This window comes from Apis florea, unplaced genomic scaffold (assembly GCF_048593485.1).
Source record: "Apis florea isolate Af1SG1 unplaced genomic scaffold, ASM4859348v1 contig_3203_pilon, whole genome shotgun sequence".
In the NCBI taxonomy this organism is placed as follows: Eukaryota; Metazoa; Arthropoda; class Insecta; order Hymenoptera; family Apidae; genus Apis; species Apis florea.
Window position 1 is genome coordinate 8,651,232 of NW_028256723.1, and position 18,422 is coordinate 8,669,653.

Below are 18,422 nucleotides of genomic sequence, written 5' to 3' on the forward strand. Positions count from 1 at the left end.
TATGAAGAATTATTATTTTGTAATATTTTTTTTTGCCATTATACGAAAAATATTTACATGAATTTCAATGGAACTCAATTATAATAATTAATGAATTAATTACAAAGAATTATTATAAAACTATTTTGTTAACGAGGAAATTAAATTGTAATTATACATTTGTTATTTTTGTTTTTTGTTTTATGATTTTACATTAATATCTAAATCACAAAATAAAATTTATTAATTTTTAATAGAATCTAATATTCATCAGAAAATTTTAAATAAAATTTTCAAATAGTAACAAAATTTATAAATTTTAAATTAAACAACTAATGAAAATTATTTTTTTTTAAATATTGGGCATCAATTCATTCATTTTTTATTTTATATTTAGTAACAAAATTTAATATGCATCTATTTCGCATCATTACAGAATTACGTTTAAAAGAATGAAAAACGCATTACACTAAAAAAAATTCCCAAATAACATTGTATCATGCTTTTGATTGGAAACTTGATTTCACTTCCAAAGAAATTTCCTGTAGAAAAAAAATTGTTTCGTATGTAACCTATTATGTTTTACATGCATATAAATTCCTATTCAAATTAAAATTTTCGAATTAGATGATTTTCGTCTAAATATTGTAATTAATAACTATATATATACTTACTGAATTCGAATTTTAGTTAATATGCGCATAAAATAATAATTTGTGGAAAAAAAAGAAATGATAAATAGGTAACTATATTATCACTTTTTCTGGATAAATGACATACATATGTCAACTATAAATCTTTAATTGAAATTATTTTTTTACAATCTAAAATAAAATATTTAAAGTAGTAAAATTCATTTAAATTTTTTTACTTTAATTTAAAATTATCGAATTTTTCTATTATTTAGATTATCTTTTCTTTTTTTTAATTTTATTATCACATAATGAAATTATTATGAATAAATTTTATTTTATTTATTAAACTTTATTTGTTATATTTAGAACTATTTAAATTTCTAATGAATTTTAAAAAAAATGTTGATTTCAAATTATTAAAAGATTAAATATCTATTTAATATTTAATTAAATATTTATTTAATCTTTTAATAATTTTTTTCCGTTATTTCACTTCAAAAATTTAATTAATTCTCTACTTATATTACTATAATTACAATAACAAGCTAAATAAATAAAAAATAATCTTTTTAAAATAAGTATTAATTTTAGAAAAAAATTGCAAATTTAAGATTACTAATTTTGCTTAAAGATTTATTAAAAGTTAATTGAACCAATTATTAAATCCAAATATTTAAATATTTCTAATAAGTATTAATTAATTCATTTATTCAAAATTTTATAACCATATGTTCCATCTATTAATAATTCGATTAATTGTAATTAAATTATTGTATAAATTATCTTTTATTCCATTGCATATAAAATTTTTATTTTTAATCACTGATTAGTAGTAGACTTTTTCATTGATGATTAATTGTTTATTACAATTTATCAGCTACCATTATATTCTATGTATCTTTGAAAAGACAGGTCAATCAGCAAATATCCAATCTCTTTCGCTTTTGATGTCGACATCAGAATACATACTATGAATCTTCATTAAGAAGAAAGGAAGTCATATTCGTCTACAAGTTTATTACTTTTCTTTAATTTAAAATTTAAACAATTGTTTTTTTAAATTTTATTTTAATTTTAAATTTAATTTTTTTTTTTAATTCAAATCTTAATATAAAATTATGTAAAATATACAATATAGATATTACTTCAAAATTTTTATTCAAAATTAAATTACATGAAAAAAAAATGAAATATTTCGTAAAATAAATCTTTATTAACATTCTAAATAAAAATTATTGAAAAATTTTGTTTCATTTCAATTAATAATAATAATAATAATAATAATAATAATAAAATTCATTTCAATTACTTAATAATAAATGTCATTAATTAAATAATATATAAAATGTACATTAAATACATTATATAGATTTTTGAAGATTCATATACATAACTTATCAATTATTCAACTATGAATTATTTATAAAATCTTTTTCAAATATTATAGTTATAAAAAAAATTTATTTTTATTAAAAATATATATTAATATATTATAGATCAATGTGCATTCTTATACACATATGTTATAAATAATTTCTAAAAACATACGTACCACTAATGTATATAGAGAAAGAAAGATTTAAAAGAAGAAAATAAAATGAGACTTTAATAAAATAATACTTGTACATTTTTTCGATCTCTTTCGATATTCTCAGGATACGAGGAAAACCACACGCGTTCACACCGCGACCACGACTGTAACACCATATCCGATAATAACAGCGCTCAAGCTCTCTTTCAATAAACTTAAGATATCGCATCCAAGGTTACATTTAACACTATTCTTCTTCATCTCTCTTTCATCTAACAAAAAATTATTATATACGGATTGAAATTCACGATAAAAATTCATGCATCACAATTTTCTTTTTTTATTATATATATTTATTTAAATAAAACATATTTTGTTAATATTTAAGAATTATTATCCAATCTTAATTAAGTATATATATATATATTTATATATATTTTTTCATTTTTTCAAATAAAAAAAAAAACATAATATTTTTTAAAAGAATAGAAATATGTTTTGTAACATATAATAAATAATATTCTTTTATTTATTTATTTTTTTATATACAATTTATAAAGGAATGATTTAAACTTATTTAAAATTAAATTTTGTATAATATGTATTATAAACAATTCGTGTAAAAAATATTTTTATAATTTTATATCACAATTGTTTTTATATCATAAAAAATAGAATATGTAAATAATGATTCTTTACATAAAAATCTTAATTAAATATTCGCATACATTGTGTAATTTTTATTGAATTTCCTTGTTGGTAATTGATTTCAATTTTTTTTAATAGCCATCCATTTTTCTATTTCTTCAACACTTTAATTAAATTTTTTTTAAATTAAATTTTATAAATTTTTAATTTAAAAAATATATATTATTTTTGCAGTTTAAAACTTACGTGCGAGGTACATCTGTTAAATTTTTTACACCAGTTTCTGTTATAAGAATATCGTCTTCAATCCTGATACCACCCGAACCACGGAATCTTTTTAATTCTTCAATAACGATAAACTTTGATTGATTTGGATTTTTCAGTGCCGCATCTAATAACTAAATGATTGATCATCAAAAATGTATAATAAAATTTTTCATGAAATAAAAATCGTATCATTTATATATATATATTTAAATTGAAAATTTTGTACTATTATTATTATATATAATTACAAATTCATAAATTTAAAAAATTATAATATTCAATATTTTATTTATCTTAAAATTCAATCATATGTTTTACTTACACAGTCAATAAAATAACAACCAGGTTCAATTGTTAAAACCATACCAGGTTGCAAAATACGTCCAGTTCTCAATTTTCTTAGACCTGGAGCTGATGAACGTTCAGGATGTCCTGGAAGATATCCACCAACATCATGAACATCCAATCCCATAAGATGTCCAAGCCCATGAGGTTGGAAAATTTCATTCAATCCTACTTCTATCATTTCATCAACATCGCCTACTAACAAACCATTACTCTTTAATGAAGTTAGCATAGTCTTATTTGCTAAAATATGCATATCTGTCCAAGCAACATTTGGCTTTGCAGCATTCATTACTGAATTACGAGCAGCCAATACTGCATTGTATATCATCTTTTGATCTTCTGTAAATTTTCCATTGACTGGAAAACTGCATGTAATATCAGCTGCATATCCACAGTAGTTTCCACCCATGTCGAAAAGGCTTATAAAATACAAGAAAATATTAATTTGCAAAAAAAATTTCATAACATGATATTTTATTATTTTCTTGTAAAAAAGAATAAACTTTTTTTTTTATTTTATGTTTTATAAAATAATAATAGGATTTTAAATCTGAAATTAATTTTATTTAAAATTGCACTCAAAATTTAATTAAATTTCAAAAATTATATCAAAACTTACCATATATCACCATCATTCATAATTTTATTATTGGGTGCACCAGCATGTCCATAATGTAATATAGAAGCATTATGTCCAGATCCACATATACAAGTGTAAGATACATGTCTACAACCTCCCATGGAATATACATAATGCATAAAAGCTGCTTCTGCTTGAAATTCTGCAAGCCCTGGTTTTACCATATGCATAATAGATTTGTGGGCATTTGAACTTATTTTAATTACATATTCCAATACCTCAATTTCTTGTGGAGATTTTATAACTCGACTATAAAGAAAAAAAATATATATGTATATATCTTTATATGTAATTTATATCTTATAATAATATTAATATATAATTAATATATTTTAATTATAATTTATACAATAATTCATACAATAATATACAATTCAACATTAATTTAATTATAATATAAAAACTTTTAATAATTTTCATTATTTTATAAAAAATTATTCAGCTTTCATCTGCAAAAATTTTTATTCTATACATTATACAATGTATTTGATTTATAGATTACTTTTACAATTTTTATCAAAAATAGAGAATTTTTTATTTTATATTTTTATTTTATTATATATTATAAAGCATTTTCTGCGGAATGTAAACTTTTTAATAAATAAGATGACAATTCATTAGATTGATTCCAAAGTTCCTGAATTGTTACATAATCTAATGTCATAATTTTAAAACCTAATTTTTTAATATGTCTTTTTCTCATTATTTGAGGTCCTATCAAATGATGTGAGTTTCTACAATAATATTCTGGTAAGTAAATAAAAACTGCAGTGTTTACATTTCTTTCTTGATCTAAATTCAAATGAAATACTGAAGTTGATACCATGCGTGGATGTATTAAAATATCAAGAACATAGAAATTTATAAGCGGTAATCGATTCAAAATTACATTTTTACTCAATTTTTGTTCTCCCCCTACCAAAGATGCCAATGGTTGATATATTATATTGACTGCTTTTCTAACTCGAGCATCTAAAAATAATGGTTTTTCTATTCTTTCCACAGGGAAATACAAGGATTGATATTCTTTGGATTCTAAAAACATAGTAGTATCTAGTAATTTCAATTTATTTCTTATACGATTAAAGAAAACAGAATGATTTCTTAAATGAATTTTATGTAATAATTGTGAGATAAATATTTTATCAAAAAATTTTACAGGATATTTTTCTAAATAAGTACAGGAAAGAAAAATATCTAAAGCATCATCTAATTTTAGATCATGAAATTTTGTAGATAAAACTTCATCAAAAACTTTCCAAAATTCTATGCTATTTGGTGGTTGCACATATAATAAGCCAAATGGTGTAAGCATAGAAGGCAGTAAAGAAGTTGATATATTCATTGCATGTTTGATAAAATATTTTCCACATTCTGATAAAATGCATTCATTTCTGACTTGTAAATCTTTACAATAATTCATTATTGTAGCTATTAATTTTGAGTTATCAATATGTGATGCTTTAGATTTCAAATAATTTTGTAAAGTATTTTCAATTTTATCATCAATATAATCTTTTACATGTAAGCTATGTATAAAATTTATTAAATCTTTTTCGCTACATGTATTCATATTTACACTTGCCCATTTACTAGCACTTATTAAACATCTCATTGCAGAATTATCATCATGAAAACAATCTAATATTTCTGCAATTTGTGTGCCAGTTAATTTCAACCAACAGTCAGAAAGTTTTCTTTCAAGAATAAGTTTCACCATATTTTTACTCTGATTAAAATATTTTAATAGTTTAAATAATGCTACTAATGTATATGTATTAATTTCTTGTTCTTGAAGCAATATACCAACCCATAATGTATCTATTGATTTACGATACTTAGAATCCTTATAAGATGATAAAATCTTTATCAAATTTATTAATTGTGCAGGTGAAAACTCTCCATCTGTTGCTCGACTTAAAGCTTCATCGCACATCAAGTCTCTATATATGTTTCTAGATGGGCTAACTTTATCTTTTTTTAAAGCTACAAGTCCTTGTATTATCATCTCAGAATCATTACTATTAATAATTAACTTAATCAATTGTTTCATTATCATGTCTCTAGTTGTGTTATCAACATCAAATTGTCTACTTTTTTGCATTTTGTTAGATTTCTGTTTAAACCAATTATTTTCTAAATTTATAACTTTTTTTAATCCTTCCAAAGCTACTCTGCAATTTATTTCTTGTGAGATTTTGTTTTCTAACATTGGATATACACCATTGGTTAAATTAAATAGATGTAATCCCTCTAATGTCCCTTCTACATCCAAATCTTTGAAATAATCAAGATCTGAACAAAATAATACTGCAGTTCCTTCATCTGTTTCAATATCTATTCTTCGATTTAATGGTTTATTCTTCACAGTATTATTGTTAGAATTGGCATTATTTTTATTAAATGTAACTGAATTATTCTTTTTAGATATATCAAAAACCTTGTAACAATTATCAACAATAGAAATATTTTTTGAATTTTTGCTATTACATATTGTTTCAATATCTTTGATTTTTCTAACAATTAAAGGCACTTCTTGTATTTTTAATCCTTCTTCTATAAAAATGCTAGTTTGTGTTAGATTTTGTTGTCCAGCATATTTCCCAGAGTTGGATTCATACCATCTTCTAATAAATTTAGAAATTAAAGTAGAGGATTGCATGTGCATTCGCATTAAAAATTTTGCCCATACATGACCAGCTAGTATCATCTGCATAGAGCATACAAGCATCTAATAAGATTACGTTTAACAATAAATTTTTCATGTTTTATTTAATATACCTTTTCTAATTATAAAATGAAAAGAAGCAGCAAGGAATATCTTTTTTAAAGTGTAGTAAAATTTCTCGTTTTGTATTAAAATAACTATACAACTAATATTTATATTCTAAAACAATTTTCAATGATACTTTTAATTTAATGATTTTGGATTTATAAAAGACATTATTAAAAAGCTTCATATAAAAAATTCGTGACAAATATACGGAAAATAATTACGATATATATCGATTATAATAAATCGATTGTTAATAAAACAAATCGATAATTATAAAATTTCGATAGTAAAACTATTTTTAAAATTTATATATATTATATAAAATTTAAACATTAATTTCATATAAATAAATAGATTTAAAAAATATAATAATTTAATAAATTCTTATTTTTTTCTATAATTTATCAATCTCTAGTAAAATATTAAATATTAAATATTAAATATAATAAATTATATTATAACAGTTATATTAAAATATATTATATAGTAAAATTAATTTTAAAATATAAATATAAATTTTAAGTTTAATTATTTTATTAATATATAATATAATAATTAATTTTATTTAACACTTACCATTCACATATTTCTGGATATAAGATTTTATTGTCTACTTTAAATCTGTAAAATATAAATAAAAATAGATAAAAATTTTAAATTTATTAAAAAAATTGTAAAAAAGAATAATAAAACATACTTGTCAATACCATTAAAAATTGCCTCTTTTGTCTGCAAACCACTATCACTATTTTGACCATTCTAAAAATACAAATAAAATATAAATATTTATATAAATATTTTATAAACGTATATTAAGATAACTATTTATTAAAAAAACTATATATATATATATATAGATGACATTAAAAAATCAATTTTTCACTAATGTTTTTTACAAATATAATCATTGAAATACACATTTATATTCATATATTTTACATCTATGAAGTTCTCAATATAATTATTATTTTCTTTTTCTTTAAATTCAATTAATTAAACATGATGCAAAGCATTTTCAGAAATAAAAATATAAAAAAGGAATTACAATATCAATTTCTTCTCTTGAAATTCCAAATAAATATTATAAAAAAATTTATTTTTTAAAATTATGATAAATTTTATTAATTTACTATTTTAAAATACAGTTATTAATTTTTACTTTCAAATGACAATAATATATATTTTGCATCATAAATTTTTATATCAGCAATTATTTTTTAAATATATTTTATGTAGAATGTATATTTCAACATTTCAAAATAAAATTGAAATTGTTGATTGAAATTTATATTGAGATTTTGTTAATTATATTGAGAAATTGTATTACACATTTATATAAGTTTATATATAAGTTATAAAAAATTTATTTTTAATTATATTAGCCATCCATATATATATATCAAACTCTTAAAAAAATTTAAAAGCAAAAAATGTTTAAAAACTAAATTACTAAAGTTAAAAGAAGAATTGCTTGTTTTGATTTTAAAACATTAGTTATCTCATCAGTATAATAAGTTTCGTCTACTGCATATCGTTTTCTAAAATCTTCTAGACTATGCAATTTTCCTTCCCAAATTGCATATTCTGCTGGTAATCTTGGCACAAATAAAATAGTTGTTTCTGTTGATAAGTCAAGAGCACCATAACATCCTGGTTCTTCAACACCAAAACACCATTGAAAAAATGACTCCTAATAAAAAAAATAATATAAAAAAAATATTTATCAAAATATTGCCATATGAAAATTAATAATTTACTTACTTGTCTAAATGGCCAATATATATCTGTATCATTAAATGGAACTTCAACTCCTCCTTGAAGAATAATGAAAGTACCTTTGTCTGATATTTTTTTATTTGCTTTAACACGTTCAATTAATCTCTTGCGATTGTTTTGGAAAAGAGACATAGGTACTTTCAAAGTATGATTTCCCCTTTGGAAGCAAGATTCTATTCCATTCCTAAAATATAGTATTTTCATATTTATCAAATAGAAAAATAAAATAGAGAAATTAAAATTTTATTATTTAATAATAAGTTTTATAATTTTTATTTAATTTTTATATATTCCATAATATATTTTTATATCATATTTAAAAATATTTTCTTTAATAAAAATTAAAAAATTAATAAAAACTGTATAAAAAATGATAATATACAAAAATATATTTTCAGGAAAATAAATAATTTAAAATGACAATGATAATTTTTGTTAATTTATTCAATATATATACAATTTGCTTACAATTAAAACAATTACATTAAAGAAAATTAAATTTATATATTTTTTATATATTTTAGTTATAATTGCTTATAAATAAATTTAAAAGTATACATTAGAAATATACATTATATATTATTTATTAAACATATACAATAATTTTAATAAAAAATGTATAATATATTTTATTATGAAAAGAAAAAAACAAAAAAATAATAAAATAATAATATAAATTTCAAATTAAAATTTTAATTCAAGAATATAATAATATTATAAGACTTATTAAAAACCTATTTTAAAATAATTTTATCTGTAATCAATACTTCATTATAATTAATCATCAGTTATTTGCTAATACACATATATTTTATATACTGCTAATATACATATATATTATAATCAAAAATTAATAAATTATAACTGATTAAAAATAATTGATTGAAGTTTGGTTACTTTCATAAAGTAAAATATATAAATATATAAACCATTATGTTATATACATACATATATTATGAATTATGTCATATATAACTGAATATATAATTAATCAATTATATATAAATAATATTTTTATTAATTTAAAAAATAAATTTATTATTTTATTATTATTAATTATTATTTATAGAATAATATAAAAAATAAATTCAAATATCTCAAAAATTAAAATTTTCATTCAATACAATTTAACATTAATTATAAATTGAAACTAATATTTATATCATTTCGTTTAACATAAAATTTTTGTAATGAGATTATCATTTATGTTTTGCAAGAGATATATTTTTTTACATAACCTCAAAATTTGAAATATAAAAATATATTTCACATTTTCGATTCATTAAATACTTATTGTTTTTATATAGAATAGGAGATGTTGTGTTATATTTAATAAAGCAATAAGCTATATAAATAAGAACAATAAATAAGAATAATAAAATAAGTTATAATAAAAAGTGATAATAAATAATAAAATATTTAAAATATAATGAATGAATTATTTATTGATGTTATTATAACAATTATATATTTTATATTTATATTTAAACACAGTTAATTTCTACTTGATAACAGACATATATAATAATAATCAATAAATTATCTATACATACAAATATGTAGAATCCGCCATATTAATTTCTGTCATTTGTCAATTTGTTAATGATTATTTTTTTTTCAATATTAGTTGAATAAAGTTTTTATAATGAAATCAATGATTTGTATATCTAAATTATGAAAATGTTATTAATATTTATAGAAATACTATGCAAATGCACGATTCACGACCCACTTTATTATCTTTTATCTACAACAATGTAAAATGAAAAATCACGTGATGAATTATAACGGACCAATAATAATAATATTTTCAACTTCCACGTAATAATATAAAGTGATTTGATTTTATTATCATTAAATATATTTTTGTATATCATATGTATATCAAATTTATCATATAAAACATATTGAGTTGATTTCAAATAAATTAATATATACAAGAATTATATTCATGTCTCTAAATTATAATCTATAAATATAAATAATAAATAATTCAACATTTAATTCAACATAAATTTAATCTTGAAATTTTATATCTTAAATTTTTAATTATCGATTACGATAAATTATTATTAATAGATTTCAATGAATAATTATTCTCATTATTTCAACCTTTTCACTGAAAATTATATATATATAATCTTTTATATATACATAAAAATATTTATTTTTTGCAATACAATCAATTAAAACATTGTTTTTTAATAAATAACTTTATTATATAATTATATGACACTATTTGGAATTAGATCATGTAATTGATTATTTTAAGATATGTTTTTTTACTAATACAAAGTTAATTTTCATTATTTTTGCTTCTGATTATTATTTATTTACAAATGATTTTATTATAATAATTGCTTAATAATAATTGATAAACGATTATAATTTAATAATTCACTAGAGAATTCTTCATATACACATTTTCGAATTTTTAATTCAAAATTAAATATCTAAGATATAATTAATAATCATTAAATGTGTACATGAATATTATATATATATATACATTACTTACGCCAGAAAGAATAATTTTAACTATAACTATTTATAATCATACGTTTACGTATACCGATTTCCGTTATCATCTATTTCTAAGAGGTGACGCAAACGTTTCAATCCAGTTACATTCATTATTTAAAATGTCGAGAATTACATCAATTCTTCCTTTTAAATTTTTGTATTATATTTCAATGTCCTTTATTAAACATGTTATGCTAGTATCAATGAACGTAATAGAATAGATTAATGAATATGTCGCTTATTTTTTGTGGCTTTCTATTTCTATTTCTTCATACCAAAACAGTATTCATTACGTAATATTCATTAAGTAAAGCTAGAATACAATAAATATTAATTATCTGTAAATAAATTTATTTTTATAATCAATTAAAAATGATTGGAAAAATTTATCGATATTATTTTATTGTTACTTATAAATTATATATCAATGGTGAATATTTAAAAAAAAAATTAAAAATTTAAAAAAGTAAAAATTTTAATTTTTAAATATTTTATAATTCATTTTTACATTAGTGTTATTATAATAATTATTAATTTATTATAATAATTTTGGATCATTTTTAGAAATAAATAGCAATTAAGTATAATATATTAAAAAATTATTTTTAGATAAGTTTATTAATAATTTAAAATAAAAATCTATAATCTTTTTTTATTTTTAAAGATTATTATATTTCATCATTTCATGAAGAATATATCTTTGTATATCTTTGTATATCATCATATAAAATATGTTTCTAATATATCAAAATTAATCTTAATATAATTTTTTATTTTTGATAATACATCTTTTTATCATAAAAGAAAAATTAAATTAGAATTATATTTTAAAGTATTAATGTTATTATTTTATATTATAATATATATTATAATATAATATTATAATAAATAAATAATATAAATTGAAAAGTTGATAATTAAAAATAAAATAATTTATATATAAATATAATATATTTATATATTTATATATATATTTAAATATTATTTCTAAAATATAACATATTGGGAAAAAATATAAAAAGATTAAAATGAAATTTTTTATTTGTTTATTCATAATTAAGGTTTGTCGGATAACAAGTCCGACCATCACAACGAGGTATATAGCTTCCTTAATTTACACTTTAACGGTAAATTTAAAGACAAATCTCTCATTATCTGCACACTCATACTTACGCAAATCATTCACTGCATATGCATACATATAGACATAAAAAGAAAAAACGCATTGATTTCCCATTCATTCATTCATATACGTTATCACATGTTCATCAGAACTGTGATCTAACTCAATATTTGTAATCGTGAACTAGTTAACATTTGTACAATACGTAACATGACACAGTGCGTAATTTTGTGCCTCCATTTCGTCGGCTTCTCGCAGAAAACATGCTACAATTTATTTATCCGAATTCTTCTCATCAGTTCCGATATCAATAAAACGAATCACACTCTATCATTAAACCGAACACCCATGTGCACCCAATATGCATATATATATGTACAACAAATTTACACGCGCATACAGCATTTGTTACGTCGCTAACGATCGATAGTGATAAATAACTATATATGTATATACTTAATGTGAAGCGAATGTAAACCTACTGTATGTTGTTGATCATATAACAAATTCACGTACTTGTGTTTTATGCTAAACCAGTTTACTACTTTTTTTTAACCAAGTTTGCTAAATACTTTGAAACGCACAAAATGGCAATAATTATGTGCGTGCAACTTAATTTGAAAGTATATATATATATATTGAACTAATAAATGGTATCCTATCTCAATCAAATAACTTGTTCGTTGTTCAGAAAAAAAATAAAACAAAAATGAGATCACTATCCTTCGAATTACGACGCTTCCGCGCGCAAAAGGCGTTTCTACAATTCGTTGATTGATTTCTTAGACAATTCATTTAATTAATTTTTCTAATAGTAACTGGACCATAATAGCCCGAACAAATCGAGCAAAATTTTCAACTAATATATCTTATAGGATACTTTTCGTTCATACGCGTGCTCTTTTCAGTATTTCACGCTATTAAAAAAACTATAATATATACATATAACAAAGGTAACAAACGAATTAAATAAGCGTTAAATAACTATGCTGAATTATTATGCTGTCAATTCATATTAGATCACACCGTTGTTCATGTTTTCTTTTTTTAGTTACATTGCATTATTTGTATGCTATCATTATTAATTTGCATAGTTATAAAAAAAAAAAAACAAAAAATGATCAAAATAAATGAAAAATTGAAAATTTCTATAGGAAAACAAATTGTATATAAACAGTTTCATAATCTTATCGTCAATCACTATTCCAGAATTTCATTTTTTATTACCCTGGACACGAGCAACATTCAGGAACTCTTCTTTATCTTTTTCTTTATTTATAAGAAGGACGAACTCGTAGCTTAAAAAAACGATGAACCTTGTTGTCATGTAAATCGAATTCGAGGGCTCGAATCGAGGCAGCCATGTCTTCCACGTAAGCTTCGTGGATTGTCGATATGCTGACGATTTTAGCCGAAGTTACACGAAGCTGTGAAACTGCTTCGAATAACAACATACCATATTTACAAACACGACCATGTAAGGCGAGTTCTTGGTTAATTATGTTTACCTCGTTGTACTTTCTTTCGATACAAGCTACACATGCTTCACTTAGGGGGCGAATGTTCTTGACAACACTTTTTCGCGTGTATACACATATATACACACGATATACCATCAAGAGGTAAATCGAGGAACGAGAATGACTGTTAATAAAGAATTCTGAACTTTTTCACTCTTATTCGTGAAGTACACTAAGAATCTTTCTTTAAATTCTATACCGGTCAAAGCCGGTTACACAATAACTCAGTTTCACAGCTCAAGCGGCTCGCACACTGGTGGTAACTGTTCATCTTCAGAATCATAGAAGTAAGGTTTTCTTTGATAAATTATCGATGACTGTTCATCATCTTCTTCTTCTTCAGAATTATCCAAATCAACAAGATTCGCTTGAAGTCTCTTCACAGCCTCTTTTATTAATCCACCTTCCCTAAGTAATTCTTGTAGAAGCTCATATGGATCATCATCTCTTGTAGTAGATCTTTTATGATGATGATGATGATGATGATGATGATGATGATGGTGATGATGATGATGATTTAAATGATGACGATCGTGACTGCCGGTATTCTTCGCACCACATATCTCGCAACTATTCGGATCTGCCCACGACCTCGATGGTATTTGATAGGGCGATGGTCGATTTTTATGGCTAATGCTGGACTTAGCTTTCAAGCTGGATAGTCGAAGATTTTCTTTAATTTGTGATACGAGAAGGTCCACGTCGCGGGAAAGAAAATCCTGCGTCGTGTTTGGTACTACTTCGATCAAATATGTTGTTTCTTCAGCGCTCGGCATGGCGTACTTTCCTCCGTTCACCGGCTACGAGAACAAAAGGACAATAACACGAATGCCGTGTTTACACCTCCACGTCTGCGATACGGGCGAGCAGCGGACACAATAAAGCCGCGCTCTCGGCCAACGTGTTATTGTCCTCTCTCTTTCTTTTCCTTTCTCCCTCTCTCTTCTTTTTCTTTTCGTAGATACACACACGAAATGTTCTTCACACTACACAATATTTTTCAAATATATATTTTTTTCGTCTTTTTCTTTAATCTTTTGTGAAAGTAAAATATGTTCGTCTTTAATTAATACACGATCTAACAAGTATCTAAAGTGATCAATCTGAATGCTTAGTTTCGTTTTGACGCACACTTAGTGTTTACGAACATATTTAGAAACGTTCGTGTAAACATAGATGGCCTAAACTACCAGCCGCGTCTCGTAATATCATGGAACGCGTGATTCACTGTGTAAATACGCACCACCTATCCTTCCCCCTCTCTTTAAGCCTTTCCTTTTCTCGAATGTTGAACGAATCATCAAGTTTTGTTCGTGCTTTACTTCGAGGAATTGAATGAATACATTCTCATTAACAAATACATAACTCACTCGAGCATAAATGCAATATATATACACGCTAATTGATTTAACATATACAAATATTTTTGTATTCTTTCTTAAATCGATCACAGTTATTTCAATGTTAACATCGTCTTATTTTCGATCTTATTACATGTCGATTCGAGCACACGTTGCACAATAATACACGTTTTGACGTAAGTTTGGCTCCGGCTCCACGTATATACAGAACTAAGGAATCCACTGATGATTATGTTATTTTGAATAATCACTAGACAACTGTTTTTAAGGAGGTAGAACTTGAACGTTTATCATTCGATTGATTATATATAAGAATTAAAAGGGCATGATACGTTCGACACCCAAAGCGAGCGACCGCTCGTCCGTTAGCCACAAACCTTCTACTCTCTTATTATTGTTTTGGTTCTGCCGCGCATGCGTACTTTCCCCCACGCTCGTGTAAACAAACCGTTAACTCGTGAGCTCTGGCGAATCGATAATATCTTTGCCACTTCCTTGTTCCACGGTACCCTATCCCCTCGGGAAATCGTGGACAAGCGTAAGATGAAATGATTTCACTTTATAAATGTCTCACAATATATCATGAGATTTACAATAAGCAGGAATTTTGAACAGTAATAAAAACCGTCATGCGCGTCGTACGTGAGTTTAGCTCTCACTCTTGAAGTGCTTAAGTTTGGATGAAATAGCATGATCAGGGGTCGCAGAGTAAGAAGAGAGAGAGAGACTGCAATGTACGGATCAAGGTTACACTTGAGTCCGTGTTAATCTACGTCATCCTCTGCCAAGTTTATGATGCGTGCGCATACGCGCGTGTTCTCGATTTCCACTTGTAATATATATGTTTACATGCACATTTATCTACAGCTAGCGAATCATTCATTAGACCTAATCTGCAGAATAACATTACTTATTGTGCACTCATTTTGGCAAAGACTTTTAATGGATTGAAAATTACGAAATCTTAAAAAAAGTTATGTTAATTGCATCATTACGAATCTTGAGTTTTATTATATAAGTATATAATTGCAAATTATCAAAGAAATAATATTTTCTTGCGATCTGTTTATTTTGTTAACAATATAATACTAAAATACCAATACACGATTTATTTAGATACACAGAGATGAAAATGATGCCGGTTGTGATATAACATTCAGTAAAAATAGCTTATAATTTTACGAAATGAATAGTTACGAAAGTTAAGTTAGTAAGTAATAAATAGACTAACCTTACTTTTTATAAAATGAATATTTTATAAAAGATGTTTTATTATTTTTTTATAAAAAATATCAATTCAAAAAATTATATTGTATAACATATGATTATTATACATTATACATAATGTTTATATGTATCTTTAACATTTAATATATAACATTTAATATAATAATTTTTAGTTTTATCTTGTCTTTCATCTTCCACAATACAAAATTTTTAATTTTTTTGCTATATTAATTACGGATATATATAAATATTAATATTATATTATTTTTATATGAATAATTAATATTTAATTTAAATAATTAATCATAAAAATGAAAAATATATTTTAATTAATATTAATTTTAATAATAATTAATTTTTTTTCTTTTTTATATAATTCAATTTTCAATATTTGAAATTTTTTATGAATATAATTAAAATTGACCAAATGTGATTTTTAATGAATAAAATAATTTATATAAAATTAAAAAAAAATTGAATTATAAAACAGAATCTTTTAATATTGTATTTAACTCATAGATTTTTCATATATAAATAATATTAAGTAAAAACAAGTAAATACATGTAGACTTTTTTTATATAACAATTTAAAATATATATTTTTCCTTTTTTTATGTTCTAGAATTAAATAGATGGCGCTATCATAGACTTATAGTTAGAAATCAGCTGATTGAGTAAAATATTCGTATTATTCGTGTACTCATGCTCTTGCAGTTGCTATCGTTTTATTTGATTGTTTTCAGCAAAAAATTGTCACGCGTTAGATTGTAAATAAAGAAACAAACGAAGTTTAATCTAACGCAATCTATTATAATAACTATGTTTGGTCGTATGTTTATGTCAAATTTTCGTAATATTTCGGTAGGTACAAAACACATTCTCACATAAGTGCATGTTTACTTTTATGCATATTGCTTCATAATTGAGAAAAACTTTATAATACATATTTTCTTCATTAACATGTCGAAACCAGCTCGTTAAATATTTATTACTCAAGTTTGAAGAAATTCCCAATACTCTATTTCAATATCCTATTTCCATTACAAAATATTAACATAGAAAATAAATAATACAATCCCTTCAAGAATGCAAAAGATAAATAAAATGAAAGTTTTACAGCTTCTATCGAGAGTATGGAACGGACCCAATAGTGCATTGGCTGGCAAACATGCTGAGCAAAAAATGATATCAATTTTAAGAAACAAATTTCCTAAAGCTAAACTTATAGAAGTAAATGATGTATCAGGTAATAAGATAATAAGAAAGGATTAAAAAATTATATCATCATTTAAATATATTTATTGTATATAAAATATAAAAAAATTAATTTTATTCATTTGAGATTTTGTATTATCTTTTAAATAATCAGTATTATTATTATAATTTTATCAATGTTGTAATTTAAAAGACTAATTGTTTTTTAGTTGTATAATAATATAATAATATTAATTATATGTAATTATATATATATTATATAATATTATATATATTATATAATATTACTATGTATATATAGTAATATATAATATATAGTAATAATATATAATTATTATAATTGTATGTAATAATTATAATTATTACATATAAAAATTATTTAATCTATTAAATTTAAAAATATTTTATTTTATAAAATTTAATGATTTTTTTCATTTTTAAAAAAAATTTAAAGAAATATTTAGAAAATTTTTAATCTATTGTTGTAGGAGGATGTGGTGCAATGTTTGAAATAAATGTTGTAGCACCAGAATTTAAAGGATTGAACACTATTAAACAGCATCGGTTAATTAATGAAGTAAGAAAGTCTTAAAGCAATATTGTACTATTTCTTTTTTTCTTAATTATATATAATCTTTTTTTCTTAATTATAATTATTTTTATAGGCTCTTAAGGAAGAGATTAAGGATATGCATGGTGTACGAATATATACAAGTGTTCCTGAATCTTAGACAATTCTTAATTTTTTTTACAAAACTATTTCTTATATTATAAAATATATCACAAAATGTATAATTAAACTGTACAAAGTTTTGTAAATTTTGCATATAAATATTCATTATACATATTTTGT

The 18,422-nt window shown here is 22.4% G+C and overlaps 4 protein-coding genes and 1 long non-coding RNA gene across 5 annotated transcripts; 2 read left to right on the plus strand and 3 right to left on the minus strand.

Moving 5' to 3' along the window:
• Window positions 1-324: 324 nt before the first annotated feature.
• On the plus strand, window positions 325-2,379 carry LOC147657267 (uncharacterized). Its single transcript, XR_015292909.1, has 3 exons — window positions 325-721; window positions 1,523-1,627; window positions 2,270-2,379. It is a non-coding gene; the product is annotated as an uncharacterized LOC147657267 (long non-coding RNA).
• A 262-nt stretch (window positions 2,380-2,641) lies between these two features.
• On the minus strand, window positions 2,642-10,568 carry Dip-C (dipeptidase C). The gene is made up of 9 exons (XM_003692402.4): window positions 10,154-10,568; window positions 8,586-8,784; window positions 8,275-8,514; window positions 7,522-7,583; window positions 7,401-7,445; window positions 4,028-4,297; window positions 3,383-3,827; window positions 3,040-3,191; window positions 2,642-2,957 (listed from the first exon to the last, which is right to left on the minus strand). Exons 1-9 carry the CDS (start codon window positions 10,186-10,188, stop codon window positions 2,915-2,917), a joined length of 1,491 nt encoding a protein of 496 aa, XP_003692450.2. The 5' UTR covers window positions 10,189-10,568; the 3' UTR covers window positions 2,642-2,914.
• On the minus strand, window positions 4,492-7,055 carry LOC105735061 (FAST kinase domain-containing protein 3, mitochondrial). Its single transcript, XM_086911066.1, has 2 exons — window positions 6,830-7,055; window positions 4,492-6,758 (listed from the first exon to the last, which is right to left on the minus strand). The coding sequence occupies exon 2, from the start codon at window positions 6,756-6,758 to the stop codon at window positions 4,611-4,613; it is 2,148 nt and encodes a 715-aa protein (XP_086767192.1). The 5' UTR covers window positions 6,830-7,055; the 3' UTR covers window positions 4,492-4,610.
• Window positions 10,569-12,152: 1,584 nt separating the features above from the next.
• On the minus strand, window positions 12,153-15,503 carry LOC147657268 (uncharacterized). The gene has a single exon (XM_086911079.1). It carries the CDS (start codon window positions 14,540-14,542, stop codon window positions 13,997-13,999), a length of 546 nt encoding a protein of 181 aa, XP_086767205.1. The 5' UTR covers window positions 14,543-15,503; the 3' UTR covers window positions 12,153-13,996.
• Window positions 15,504-15,974: 471 nt separating this feature from the next.
• On the plus strand, window positions 15,975-18,416 carry LOC100872405 (bolA-like protein 3). The gene is made up of 5 exons (XM_003692407.4): window positions 15,975-16,337; window positions 16,977-17,215; window positions 17,474-17,600; window positions 18,058-18,146; window positions 18,235-18,416. Exons 2-5 carry the CDS (start codon window positions 17,174-17,176, stop codon window positions 18,298-18,300), a joined length of 324 nt encoding a protein of 107 aa, XP_003692455.1. The 5' UTR covers window positions 15,975-16,337; window positions 16,977-17,173; the 3' UTR covers window positions 18,301-18,416.
• The last annotated feature ends 6 nt before the right edge of the window (window positions 18,417-18,422 follow it).

What these genes read in the sequence shown, in the direction of transcription:
- Dip-C (XM_003692402.4), bottom strand. Translation starts at nt 10,188, where the DNA reads ATGACAGAAATTAATATGGCGGATTCTACATATTT. An exon ending in TATATTGGCCATTTAGACAA is followed by an intron (nt 8,515 to 8,585) that starts GTAAGTAAATTA and finishes TTTTTTTATTAG; the next exon opens with GAGTCATTTTTTCAATGGTG. An exon ending in GTTGTTATTTTATTGACTGT is followed by an intron (nt 3,192 to 3,382) that starts GTAAGTAAAACA and finishes TCAATCATTTAG; the next exon opens with TTATTAGATGCGGCACTGAA.
- LOC100872405 (XM_003692407.4), top strand. Translation starts at nt 17,174, where the DNA reads ATGTTTGGTCGTATGTTTATGTCAAATTTTCGTAATATTTCG. An exon ending in AGAAGTAAATGATGTATCAG is followed by an intron (nt 17,601 to 18,057) that starts GTAATAAGATAA and finishes CTATTGTTGTAG; the next exon opens with GAGGATGTGGTGCAATGTTT. An exon ending in AGCATCGGTTAATTAATGAA is followed by an intron (nt 18,147 to 18,234) that starts GTAAGAAAGTCT and finishes TTATTTTTATAG; the next exon opens with GCTCTTAAGGAAGAGATTAA.
- LOC147657268 (XM_086911079.1), bottom strand. Translation starts at nt 14,542, where the DNA reads ATGCCGAGCGCTGAAGAAACAACATATTTGATCGAAGTAGTACCAAAC.
- LOC105735061 (XM_086911066.1), bottom strand. Translation starts at nt 6,758, where the DNA reads ATGATACTAGCTGGTCATGTATGGGCAAAATTTTTAATGCGAATGCAC.